Source organism: Neomonachus schauinslandi, chromosome 16 (assembly GCF_002201575.2).
Source record: "Neomonachus schauinslandi chromosome 16, ASM220157v2, whole genome shotgun sequence".
Taxonomy (NCBI): domain Eukaryota; kingdom Metazoa; phylum Chordata; class Mammalia; order Carnivora; family Phocidae; genus Neomonachus; species Neomonachus schauinslandi.
The window spans coordinates 32,652,887-32,666,309 of NC_058418.1; the positions used below are offsets into that span (position 1 = coordinate 32,652,887).

General features: G+C 57.1%; 1 protein-coding gene across 1 annotated transcript in view; it reads right to left on the reverse strand.

The window, feature by feature from the left end:
- Positions 1-9,861, reverse strand: part of CCDC102A (coiled-coil domain containing 102A) — a 13,276-nt gene extending 3,415 nt beyond the window's left edge. The window contains exons 1-6 of the mRNA XM_021704405.1: positions 9,271-9,861; positions 6,936-7,162; positions 4,199-4,307; positions 2,084-2,200; positions 1,499-1,708; positions 1,099-1,269 (exon numbers count right to left, since the gene is read on the reverse strand). Coding sequence (XP_021560080.1) covers positions 1,099-1,269; positions 1,499-1,708; positions 2,084-2,200; positions 4,199-4,307; positions 6,936-7,162; positions 9,271-9,861 — 1,425 coding nt within the window. The remainder of the gene's footprint in view (positions 1-1,098; positions 1,270-1,498; positions 1,709-2,083; positions 2,201-4,198; positions 4,308-6,935; positions 7,163-9,270) is intronic.
- Positions 9,862-13,423: the final 3,562 nt, after the last annotated feature.

Genomic DNA, 13,423 nt, shown 5'->3' on the forward strand with positions numbered 1-13,423 from the left:
ATCCAGTCACCCACCCATCCACCCATCCACCCATCAATCCACCCATCCATTCATCCAATCACCTACCCATCCACCCACCTATCCACCCATTCATCCACCCAGCCATCTATCCATCCACCCACCTATCCAGTCACCCACCCATCCATCCGCCCACCCACCCATCCATCCGCCCACCCACCCACCCATCCATCCAGTCATCCATCCACCCACCCATCCACCTATCCAGTCACCCACCCATCCACCCACCTATCCACCCATTCATCCACCCAGCCATCTATCCATCCACCCACCTATCCAGTCACCCACCCATCCATCCGCCCACCCACCCATCCATCCACCCACCCATCCATCCACCCATCAATCCACCCATCCATTCATCCAATCACCCACCCATCCACCCACCCATCCACCCATTCATCCACCCACCCACCCATCCACCCATCTGTCCACCCACCCACCTATCCAGTCACCCACCCATCCACCCATCAATCAACCCACACACACATCTACCCACCTATTCAGTCACTCACTCATCCATCCATACACCCATCCAATCACCCACCCATCCACCCACCCATCCACCTACCCATCCATCCAATCGCCCACCCATTCACCCATCTATCCACCTATCCAGTCACCCACCCATCCATCCACCTATCCAGTCACCCACCCATCTACCCATCCAGTCACCCATCCATCCACCCACCCATCCAGTCACCTACCCCTCCAGCCATCCATCCAGTCACCTATCAGACATCTCTTGTTACATTTCATCCATCCTCCGTCCCTCTCCCCCTCCCTTCCCCATCCACCTGTCCCTCTATTCTCTCATCCATCTGCTCATCCATCCACGGAATTACTTCCTTGTCGTTCCATTTCCACATCTACGTGCCACACGGACCACCTACACGTCCGCCCACTCATCCATCCGTTAATCTATTCAGCTACTCATCCATCCTGCCGTCCGTTCTCCTTCCCAAACACCTGTCTACCGTCCACCTATCTACCGTCCACACAGTGACACGGGAGGGCCCTGCAGCCCTGCTGCCACTGCCGCTGAGGCCTGAGGCCACCCCATGGGCCCCAGCGGGTGCTCACCTCATCCTCAGCCTGGGCCAGCTCCTTCTTGAGCTCCTCCACCCGCAGCCGCAGCTTCTTCACCTCTGCTTCGTGCTGCTCCACCCGCCGGTTGGCGTGCGCCAACTCGGCCACCTTCTCCTGAAACTGCTTCTTCAGCTTGCCGTGCACATGCTTCAGGTCGGCCAACTCCTGCGGGGGGGCGCTCAGGGTCACGGGGCGCCTGCAGGCTCCCTGCTTAGCGGCCAAAGCAGTATCAGGAACGTGGCCCACAGGGGATGCCCGGGAGGAGTGGCTTCTGGGGCCGTCGCCACCTCCGTCCTTCGTTGTCACTTCAGGGGTCCCCCGCCCCCCGTGGGCTGGAGCTGGACACACAGTGGGTGCTCTGCCCCGGCCCTGGCCGTACCACCCGCTACCCCACCTTGTTCTTCTCGAAAAGCGCAGCCTGGCTGGCCCGCAGGTCACAGTCCAGGGCGCTGGCTGTCTGCCTCCGCCGGCGGGCCAGCGCCTCCTCCAGGTCCCCGACCTGCACCCGCAGCTTCTTGTTCTCCCGTTCCAGGCCCAGCTTCTCGGTCTCCAGCCGCTCACGGCGACCCCACTCGGCCGCGTTCTCCGCCTGCAGCCGCTCCATCTGCAACAGGGCAGGACAGGGTCAGGGCTCCAGGGGGAAGGCGGACAGGAGGGCCTAAGCTGGATGCTCCCCCAACCCCCCAGAGCCATTTTTGGCTCCAGGAAGCAGATCCAGCTGCAGCAGCTATAATTAACCTGGGCTGATTTCACGGTGTGCAGGATATGAGGGCGCTTCTGGTCTGTGTGTGGGAGAGAGGCCCGCTGCCCCCTGCAGACCAGAGCACCTTCCGGGTGTGGCTGGTCCCTGCCTCAGCGTACAGACCTCCTTCTTGCCCTCTTTGGAGTGGTCGGCTGATGGAGGCCAGGCCCCTGCCTCCCTCCTCCCCACCTCCCCGCCCCAGCCCCAAGCCCTCCCAGATCCCACCGGTGGCCTCACCTCACCCCTCAGCTCTGCCATCTTCCTGTCCATGCTGGACCGCGCACCTAGCTCATCCTCCAGGTCTTCAGACATGCGACCCAGCTCGTCCTGGTGGGCCTCCTTCAGGATGCTGAGCTGCGGGACACAGCGCAGCCCGGTTCCATGAGAACCACCTGGGTATATCCCGGAACCGGCTCCGGGGGATGGGCGCTGGGGCAGGAGTGCTCAGCAAGGAGCCTGATGTGGAGTCCAGATGCGCCACTGGGTACCCAGAACAGGGCCTGGATCTGACTGCTGGTGCCGCTTCTGGCATTTCATACCTCCTACCTCATGACCATCTAGCCTCCCAGTGTCCACTGTGGCCCCTGGCACTCCACTTCCACGACAGTAGCCAGCCCAGAATGAGCTCTTTAAAAAGATAAGTCAATCATACCCCCATCCCTGGGTTCCTTAGGATAAGACCCGACCCCTTTCTCTGGTTTCACAATATGGTTGGACCCTTGCCCATCTCTCCTCTCTCCTCTTAGTTCACAGTGCTCCAGGCTCGAGTCCTCAAACACACCAAGTTCCTGTCCACCACTGGGCCTTCGTACATATGGTTCTCTCTACCATCACTCTTTCCAAGTTGTTTTACAGGATTGAGTTTTTGCATTCTCAGGCCTTGGCCTAAATGCCCCCTCCTCAGGAAGGCCTCTCTCCTCCTCCCTGACTACAAGAGGTGCCTCCTTTACTCTACGTCCCACTCCCCATTAGAATGTGAGCTTGGGAGGACAGAGAGCTTGTCTGTCCACCTTTGTATCCCTATATGGCCTTGGCACTGGGTAGCCCTGTGAACTGACTGAATGCACTCAGTGGATCTGAACAGGGTCTGCACGTGCGTGCACGCTTGGCCACACAGGGATCGCCTGGGGTGACGGGGGCATAGTGCAGATGCCTCGTCGTACAGCAGGGAAACCAACAAACTGTCACTCTGTGCAATGACACGGGGGAGTTCAAATCCGTAACACTGAGGGAAAGAAGCCAGTTACAAAAGAGAATCTTTATGACTATCTGCTAAACTGAACATTCATGTTTTATTCACTTTTCTGCAAAAGATTCCACTTCATAATATGGAAAGATTAAAAAGGCAGATTCCTGGACCCATCCCCCAAAGATGCTGCTTCTGGGGACGGATGGTTTTAGGATATTCCCTGAGAGATTCTACCATGAGACAGTCTTCGTTGCTTCCAGGGCAGTTTTAGGCTCTGGGGTCTGGAGGGATCTTCGCACCTTCTGGAAATGCAGCGGGTCCAGCAGACTTTCTCTGGGTGGCCTCGCCCCCTGGTGGCCACAGGGGCCCGCACACGAGGCAGTTGCAGCCACCCAGCAGGATCTCGGCCTGCCCTGAGTCCCCAAACTGCAGCTGTGGAATTCCCTCTTGGCCCGCTGGAGCCTCAGTTTTGTCCTTTATAAAATGGGGACCCCAGGGTCCAGCTTCGTTGACTGCCCTGAAGCGTCAGTGAGATGGAGAACATTCTAGACCCCATGAATGCTACATCCCAACTCCTCCCCTTCAGCGTGGTCTACGAAGCCCGGTGAGGTCTGGCTCCCTTGGAACCTCATCTCTCACTTACTTCCCTCCAGCCACACTGCCCTCTGCTTTCTGCACATGCTAGGCTTACTCTGGCCTCAGGACCTTTGCATGTGCTGTGCCTTCTGTCAGGAACCCTGCCCCCAAATCCTCTCAAGGACAGCTTCTTTAGGTCTTGCCTCAAATGTCACCTTCCCAGAGAGGCCATTCTTCTTCTTTTTTTTATTTTAATTTTATTATCTACTTACTACTTTATTATTTTATTTTTTTTAGAGATGCCATTCTTGACCCACCATCTCTCTTATTCTGTCTGACTCCTTCAGAGCTTATGAATTTATCTGGCTGCTTACTGTTGGTACTCCCTGTGCCCCAACCCATAGCCCCCACAAGGTGAGCTCCCGAAGCCAGGGACACTGCCTGTGCCAGCACTCAGAACAGCGGATAGAGCGTGGCCAGCATTTGATGAGGAATGACTGAACTCCCTCCTTTCTCCCACTCCCGCTGCTGAAATTCAACAGTGTAATGCTGCTTCCTCTAAGAAGACTGCCGTCTCCAAGACTCACCTGCTTGAGCATCTCCTGCTTGGTCTTGTTCAGCTCCTCATACTTGATCTTCCACTGGCTCAGCTCCCCCTCCAGCTTCTCAATGTTCCTGCTCAGTGCCAGTTTATCCCTGGAGAGAGGAGGAGGAGAGGCAGACACGGGGGTGAGCCCACCGAGGCCCTCTGCTGAGAGTCCTCCTATGCGGCCTGCACCTGGGAAGCCGGTGTCTGAAGTCCTTGCCTCGGCATTCGAGGCCCTGGCACCAACCACCCTCCCCACCCTCCGCCCAGGGTTTGCACTCCTTTTGCAAAGAGCTCTACTCCCCACCTTCTGCACCACTGCAGGCGCCCAGCTCACGATGTGGGCAGGTGACCAGGACTCCAGGGCACTGACCATGCCTGGTCAAGTGTCTCAGGCTCAACTGCCCAATATGACCCCTGTTTCTGTTTTATGTACGGTTGTTGCCTGTAAGGCTTGGTTTGAACACATGGTTCTGGGGTCAGAAAAGCTGGAAAACACTGTCCACTGGGTCTCAGATGGAGGGCTCACCTCTTGTCGTCCTCCCTCGGTGGGGAATATCTCCCACGATCCCCACTCTGCACTCTGCTCCGTGCATGAGTGAGATGCTGTGGGTAATGAGCACGGGGCCTGCACCGGCACACAGTAGGTGCTCAACGTTATCCTCACTCTTCAGCATGCTGTGCCTCATGACCCCCCGCCGACCAGCCTCCCTCTCGGGGAGCCTGACATCTCCCACCTCTAACGTGGGCTTCTCAGGAGACAATACCACCCTCTAGGAGGCATTTCTGGTAACCCTGCATGACCCGGTCACTCGGTGGGCAGGGACAAGGGGTGCCTATGTCCTGCACTGAAGGCCCAGGGCCATCCCGCCCTCCAGGACTGATCCCGCATCCCCTGTAAAGCGTGCATGCCCTGCCAGACACCCCCAGGTGTGCAAACCATCTGAGCCTAGACCCTCACTCTGATTCACACATCAACAGAAAGTATCTTTTGTACTCACAGAGTCTCCCCAGGACCAGATCGCTGTATAAATTGAAAGAACGGTGCGCTATGCTTGGCTCAGAACTTTACCAAAGGCTGTTCCTCTCTCAGGAAATCTTGTCGCCACCTCGACGGCGCTTGTGTATCTGAGTTGCGGACCCCACACACTGCACCTGCTGTTTTTGTAGCTGTCCTGGGAGGTGACTTAACTGAGCCCATCCACACAAAGCCTGACTCAGAGTACGTGCTATGTAAGTATTGGCTGAGAGGGTTATCACTACCCTTCTTTGTAAAGGCACCCGATTCTGATTACCTCTGCCCCTTGAACACCCTGGGTTTCAACCGCACAGATCCACTTACACGCGGGTCATTTTGATAAATACGGTACAGTATTGTATTTTCCTCCCTTTTTCTTAATGTTTTCTTTCCTCTAGCTTCCTTTATCATAAGAATACAACACGTAATACATAGAACGTACAAAATACATGTTAATCGACTGTTTATATTATCGGTAAAACTCTGGTCAACGAATTACGTTTTGGGGGATCAAATCTGGGGAGTCAGATTTTCAACTGCGTGGGGGCGGGGAGTGTCAGTGCCCCTGACCCCCATATTGTTCAATGATTGACTGCACTTCGTTATTTCCTCTAGTGGAGCTGGGCCTGAGCACGTCCATGTCACAATACATATATTATACTATATTTACATTCCTGCTTTATATTTCAGTTAGTGAAACAGGCTGCTATTTGTCCATCTTGCTTAAACAGAAATTTATGGTCTCACAGTTCTGGAGGCAGAAGTCCAAGATCAAGGTGTCGGCAGGGTTGGCTCTGACTGAGGACCATGAGAAGGAATCTGTCCCCTTGCTTCTGGGAGTTTGCGGGCCATCTCTGGTTCTCCTTGACTTATAGAAGCATCTCCCTGATCTCTGCCTTCATACTATCTATGCATTTAATTTCTGGACAGAAAGGGAGTGTTACAGAATGTTCATTATAACCAGGCCTGTGCCCTGATCAAGGTCACCGGCGACCTCCACACTCTAAATCCTCTGGTGAGCGCTTAGTCCTCTTCTTCCTTGACCAGCTGTTCACTCCCTCCTCTGTGAAATGGTGCTTCTGGTTTCCCTGACCCTTCCCGGACCCGCTTCTCCTGTCTCCTCGCCGCTGGGCTCTTCCTCTGATCTCTAAAGTCGGAGGACCCCAGGGCTCCATCCTATGACCTCCCTCACCCAGCTCACGGCTTTTGAAATCACTTATTCCCTGCTGACTCTTGCGTTTTTCCCTCCAGCCCACATCTGCCTCGTGAACTCCAGACTCATTCACATACGCAACTGCCTCCCTGTCGTCTCCATTTCAACTGGGCCAAACCCGATTCCCATCTGCAACCCCTCAACCTCCCTGACCCTCCTTCCCTGCTTGTATCTTTGCCCATGACACAGTCTCCCCACTAGCACATAAGCTCCATGAGGCGGGGAGTGGGGAGGGTTTGGGCTCATTTACGGCTATATCTTCACTGCCGAGCACAGGTCTGACCCAGAGCAAATGCATGATACATGTTATTTGAATTAATAAAACAAAACTTGCATGGGGTGCCACAGTTAGAACACACTGCTCTAAAGTTCCAAGACTCAAGCCTGAATAGTGCCACGCACCTTCAGCGAGTCTCACATTCCACGACACTGACTTTGTGCGGTTCTGAGGGTGCCCTGGCGTGGCCCAACCCGCCCCCGGGGCCCTGCTTCCCTGCTGGGACTTACTCTCGCTCCTTGAGCAGCACCTTCTGGGACTCATCTAGCCGCAGCCGCAGGGCGGTCAACTTGGATGCATCCTCCTCGATGGTGGCCGTGTCCTCCCAGGGCAGCCGGCTGCGCTCCTGGCGGCCTGAGCTGCCCCGTGGGCCTCCGGCCCCCACGCTGCGTGCCTCCCAGCAGCCCTCAGGCTCCTCTGGTCTGCTCTTCAGCAGGCTCTCCACCAGCTCCAGCTCCTGTAGGGACCAAGGTGGAGGAAGGACCAGTGGCTGCTGAGCCCTCACTCTCTTGGTCGACTTCATGGCCTTTCCCAGGCCCTGGGTCTGGGATCGGCTTAGTGGGTAACCTTGGGCAAGTCACACAGCCCTCTGGGCCCCAATATCCTCTTCTGGAGCCTGCCTCTCCATCCCTGGAGAGGGAGAGACACCCCCTCTTCTGGGCCTCTCCCCTTCACCTCCTGGAACTGCACACAGAGTCAGCTACTACAGTTCCCTGTATCTTAGAAGATTTCCCAGGGCAGGTGGTGAGCCTCCCTGTCATCGCAAGTATGCAAGCATATGGTGGGACACTGATGCAAATGGCATGTAGAAGCAGAGACTCCCACAACGGATAAGAACTAGATTCCCCCAAAAGGAATTCCGGCTCTAAGATCCCATTCTTCAGGTGCAAACACTAAGGCACCAGGAAGTAAGTGACATAAAAGATGCACAAGAAGGCAGCCCCTGTGAGCAGAACCAGCTCCCAGACAGAAAGTAGTGAGAGACTGTTAACTCAGTGCCTATCCCCTGAGCTTCCCATTCCCCTTTGCCCCTCCGGGCTGCCCCTGCTGCACCCAAGGCCTGCCTCTGGCCACAGACCTGAGACATCCATGGCCTCTGTCCCAGCTTGGCTTACCCCGTGACCTTTCTAGCAGAGTCCAGGCCATCTCCTTCCCTGTCTGGCCCTCAGTTTCCCTATCTGGATGGGGACAGTGGCCCTGAGAACTACCTGTGGACAGAGATTCTCCTCCTAATGTATCTCAGACTGTCTGGGTGGGGGCCTCAAACATCACTCAGTCCAAAGCCTTATTGCATAAATGGGGAAACAGGGAGGGAAGGGACTGGTTCTGGGTCACAGAACACAGAAGTGTCTGGGCTGGAGAAAAAACTGACTGTAACCTCAAGGCTCCTGCCACGGTACCTGCTACCTCCTGAAGTGTGACTGACAACCACAGCAAGGACAGGACAAGAATAGCACCACGAGGCTGGCTGACAGGGGCTGTCATCGTCTGCCCCAGAGAACAGCAATGAAGGAACGCCACCTCCAAACACCAGGCAGGCCTGGGGACGTGGGGGTTTCAGCCACCAGGAGGCAGCAGTGCCCACCCTAGCCTAGAGGGGTGGCAGGAGCTGGGCAAGGGAGGGGAGAGGGCAGCCAAGAATCTTAGCTGCGGGAGCTGGACCATCTGGGGGATGAGCTGGGAGGAACCTGAGCCTGGACTCTGCTCCTAGAAGGCCTGCTGGGTTGGGGGATGCTGCCCTCCACCCCCACCATTCACGCTCCAGCCACACTGATGATTACCACGGACTCCAGAGTTCACCTGGGTTCAACTACCCAGCACTGCAGTCACCAGCTGAGAGACATTGGTACTTAATCTCCCTGTGCTTCAGTGTGCTCATCCACAAAGCAAACCCCTCTTGGGATTGTGAGAATTAACTAGATCCTGCATATGCGGAGCTTAACGCTGTCTGCAGGTGCCCACAGAATGATGGGAGCTGTCATTCCTGGCCTCTGGGCTTTTGCATGCCTAGAATGCCTGCCTGCACATTTCACAGAGAATTCCTCCATAACCTCCTAGTCTCCGCTGAAATGGGACCTCTTCCAGGAAAGCTTCTGTGAAGCCCCCATCTGCAAAGCCTGGTTCAGGGACCTTCTCTGTGCTCCTAGTGCCCTGACAACCTCCCACCTCTCAGCTTTGACTGATGTGGGTTATAAATGTTTACCCCCGACACCCCCCCCCATTCAAGTTGAACGAATGAATAGATTCAGCTCTGCTGCTAATAGATGCCTACCAGGCACGAGCTTCGATCCCCCTTCTGCCCCAAAGGGACGATTTTAAGGTTCTGTTGACGGCTCACGTGCGGGAGTGGAAGGACCACCAGATGCCAGGCCTCTCCGGAAGAATGCCGTCCTCAGGCCCCGCGAAGCAGAGGCCCACGCAAGAGAGTGAAACCTCCCAGGGGACCAAGCCCTTCCTATCCCCCTTTCTCAGTCCCGCCGCACCCCCTTCTGGACCCCAGCGCCAAGGGCCCTGCCCAGGAGCCCGCCTCCTAGCCAGCCCCACAGCCCCAGCCGCGCCGCGCACCTGGCTGCCCTGGGGCACTTCGGACCCGACGTCGCGCACCGGCTCCTGCTCCCTGTCGGGCTCGGGCTCCGGCCCGTCGGGCGCGCGGTCGGCGGCCCCCCGGGCGCCTCGCAGCCGCGCCAGCTCGCGGCCCCGCGCCTCGCACTCGCCCTGCGCCTCCTGGCGTTCGCGCCGCGCGCCGGCCAGCTCCTTGGTGAGCGCGTCGAGGCGCTGGCGCAGCTGGCGCACCTCCTCGCGCGCGCGGTTGCGCTCGGCGCGCACCTTGCTCCACTTCTCGCGCCAGTTGGCCGTGCAGTCCGACCACCAGCGCATGGTCTTCTCCATCTGCGCCGCCCGCGCCCGCGCCTCCTCCAGCTCCCGCAGCCTCAGCTCCTCGCGGCTCTCCCAGTCCCCGTCGGCCAGCAGCGCGGGCGCCGGCGGCAGCGGCAGTGCGGGCGGCGGCCCCGGCGAGGGCGTGCCGCTGGGCGGCGTGGGCGGCAGCGAGTCGGCCGGCCCCATGCGCTCCGGCGACGGGCTGCCCAGGATTGTCAGGAGGCTGCCCTTGGACAGCTGCGGGGACTCGGCCAGCCGGGGGCTGGGCCCGTGGCTCATGGTGCGGCCGCGCGGGCGGGCCCCGGGTTCCAACTCCGGGCGGGACTCAGGGGCGGCACGGGGGATGTCCGGAGCACGCGATACCCCTGTGCATGCTGGCCACCGCTCCCCACCGCTCCTCCTCGGACCTGTGGGAGAACACAACCGTTAGTAGGCCGTGGCCCCCATCTGTCCATACCCATAAGCTCAGCCATGGGAAAGGCAAAACGGGCAGCGGAAACGGCAAGGGCAAAAGCGGGAGGAGAGAAACGGTCTGGCCCCGAAAAGCCCCATTGAGGCTGTAGTGGTGAGCCTGGGCCTGTAACTGCTTCCTCACTGGCCTCCAGACACCCTCCTGCAAGGTCCTTTCACCCTGCAGCCAAGGCAGCTGATCTGAAACCTTGATCTGCTGTCCCTGACCTTCAAGCCCCATGTCACCCAGTGAATGACTTGTACTACTCCCCATCTCTACCCCAAGTGCAGCATGCTTGCACACTGACTGCCAGGACTGCCTTCCCTGCCTCTTCCTGCACTGGGCTAACTCTTCTCAGGCTTAAAACTTATCTGACTTATCACCTCCTCCTAGAAGTCCTCCAGGACCACCTCAGGGCAGGTGGCCCAGCCCACCTGTGTCTCCATCACTAGTGTAATCAACCTCACCTACCATTTATCTGTGTCCCCCCCTGCTCCCCGTCCTCACCCCAGGCTGTGAGTTTGCTGAGGACTGGGGCTGGCTCTTGGCCACTGTCTCCGTCCCAGCATATGATGCCAATGGCAATGACATTTGTGGAGGTCTGACTGCAGGCCAGGTGCCATGCCCATGGTCTTATGTGAACTATCTCATTTATTCTTCTCAGTAGACTCCAGGGAAACGGCTCCCATTTACTCCAGAGGAAAGTGGAGGCTCAGAAAGGTTGAAGCCCAGATTTGATTCCAGGTACAGGGTAAGGTGAGGGTGCGGTGTGTGGTGAAAGCGACGCATGCTCTGGTGTTAGGATGGAAATAAGCCAGAGTCTAGATGGCGGGGGTGAGGCAGTGGTGAGAGGTCCCACTGCTGGGCCCTGCTATTCTGGGCCACAGCACTTTAAAAAGAAGTGAGAGGGCACCTGGGTGGCTCAGTTGGTTAAGCGACTGCCTTTGGCTCAGGTCATGATCCTGGAGTCCCGGGATCGAGTCCCGCACCAGGCTCCCTGCTCAGCAGGGAGTCTGCTTCTCCCTCTGACCCTCCCCCCTCTCATGCTCTCTCTATCTCATTCCCTCTCTCAAATAAATAAATAAAATCTTTAAAAAATAAAAATTAAAAATAAAAAAGAAGTGAGACACATCCTTCTCCTCTGTCCCCAACCTGTCACCCTCTCTCTCCATGGTGGTCTTGCCCTGACCCCCTCCAGCAGCCCATTGGGACGTCATGCCCCTCATGCTCTCCCTTCCCCATTCGGCTTAGCCTCTCCCACAGACCCTCCCCGCAGGCCCCTCTGCCCTGATGGGCAGCCCTTCCCCTGTTATGCCCCGCTGGTGGGGCTCTCATCCGCTCCATAGCCAAGTGCCTCAACACCGACTGCTCCCAACACCGCTAGGCCAACCCTCTCTGTCCCCTCTCCACCCTCCTCCCACCTCTAACCCCTCACTCTCAGCAGGTGATCTCATGTCAGAGTTCCCAGGAAAAGGGAAGCCATCAGATGGGCACGCCCTCCAGGTCCTGCCCCCAGGCCTGTGGCCCCCTCCTTCCTGCCCCTAAGAGGCTGGAAGGGCTCTCCCTCTCTCCAGCCCAGGCTGTGCTCCAGAACCCCCCTGCACCTCTATCATGGTGCTCCTCAGATAACTCAGACTCAGCCTCGTCAAACTGGAACTCATCTTCTCCTATTCCCTCCACAACCGGCTTCTCCTTCTGGATGCCCGCTCTGGGAGAAGAGCACTTCCTCACCCCTTCACGCTGTGGAGGACGTTCTAGAATCTGCTTTCTCCCTGCACCCATCCTCCCCGCCACCTCCAAGTCCTGTCCAGTCTGTCTGCCACATATCACAAGGAGCTAGCCACCTTCCTCCTATGCTGCCACTAACCTGTCGGCCACCACCATCACCTTCCACCACCTGGGCGACCCTAGCCACTGTCTCCCTGTCCTGTCCCCCGGCAAGGGGAGGGCAGAGGGAAAAGCAGGCTTCCCACTGAGCAGGGAGCCTGCTTCTGCCTCTGACCCTCCCCCCTCTCATGTGCTCTCTCTCTCTCATTCTCTCTGTCTCAAATAAATAAATAAAACCTTAAAAAAATAAAATTAAAAAAATAAAATAAAATAAAAAATAAATAAAAATAAAAAAAAAATAAAAATTCCGTTGGGCGTCTGCCTTTGTCCTCACCCCAGGAAACGGAAGGGCAAAAGCGGGAGGAGAGAAACGGTCTGGCCCCGAAAAGCCCCATTGAGGCTGTAGTGGTGAGCCTGGGCCTGTAACTGCTTCCTCACTGGCCTCCAGACACCCTCCTGCAAGGTCCTTTCACCCTGCAGCCAAGGCAGCTGATCTGAAACCTTGATCTGCTGTCCCTGACCTTCAAGCCCCATGTCACCCAGTGAATGACTTGTACTACTCCCCATCTCTACCCCAAGTGCAGCATGCTTGCACACTGACTGCCAGGACTGCCTTCCCTGCCTCTTCCTGCACTGGGCTAACTCCGGGGTCCTGGGATCAAGCCCCGCATCGGGCTCCCTGCTCAGTGGGAAGCCTGCTTCTCCCTCTCCCACTCCCCCTGCTTGTGTTCCCTCTCTTGCTGTGTCTCTCTCTGTCAAAAAATAAAAATGCCAACCAGATCACACCAGTGGCCACACCCTTTGTTGTCAGCAATAGCTGCTACCACTCTCTAGTGTCAAGCCCAAGCTCACGCTCTCTAGGAGTCCAACTCCAAAACTTCTCCAGTCCCAAAAGGGGCTCCAACCCCTGATCCCACCACTTGTTCACTGTCCCCACCGCCCACCCCAGCCCCTCTCCCCTTGCCCAGCGCCCATTCCATGGCCCTACTCTCGCCCTGGCCAATGCCTTCGGTGCCTCAGCCCCTCTCCTGTCCTTTTCTCTCCGGGCAATGCCAACCCAGGGCACCTCCACTGCTCTGCCTATCTTGCCTCCCTGTCCCAGAGGGCACGGCTGGTTTTCCCACCACGTGGACGGGCGTCAGGACCGTCAGCGTCTCAGTGTGGTCCAGCGAGCCTACTGCCGTTCTCTGGTCTGTTGGCTGTTTGTTAATTGCCTCCACCAGGCATCAGTTCTAGGCTCAACTCTGTCACGGATCTCATGTATGCCACTGCCCCTTTCTGGGCCTCAGTTTCTCCACCTGTAGAAGTGGGATGGGATGGGGGTGAGGGAGACCAGTGCGTTTGATCAATGGGTCCTTCAGATTCACGTGGACACTTGTTTAAAATGCAGTTCCTGGGCACCCCTCCTCCCCTGCCCCGACTCACGGTCAGCAGGCGTGGGGCTGGGAATTTGCATTTTAATAGTCCAATTTGGGGACACTTGAGTATTTGGTGATGCCTTGTCACCACCCAGACTTTCATACATACAAACTTGTATGTCTCAATGCCAATAACACCCGCAGA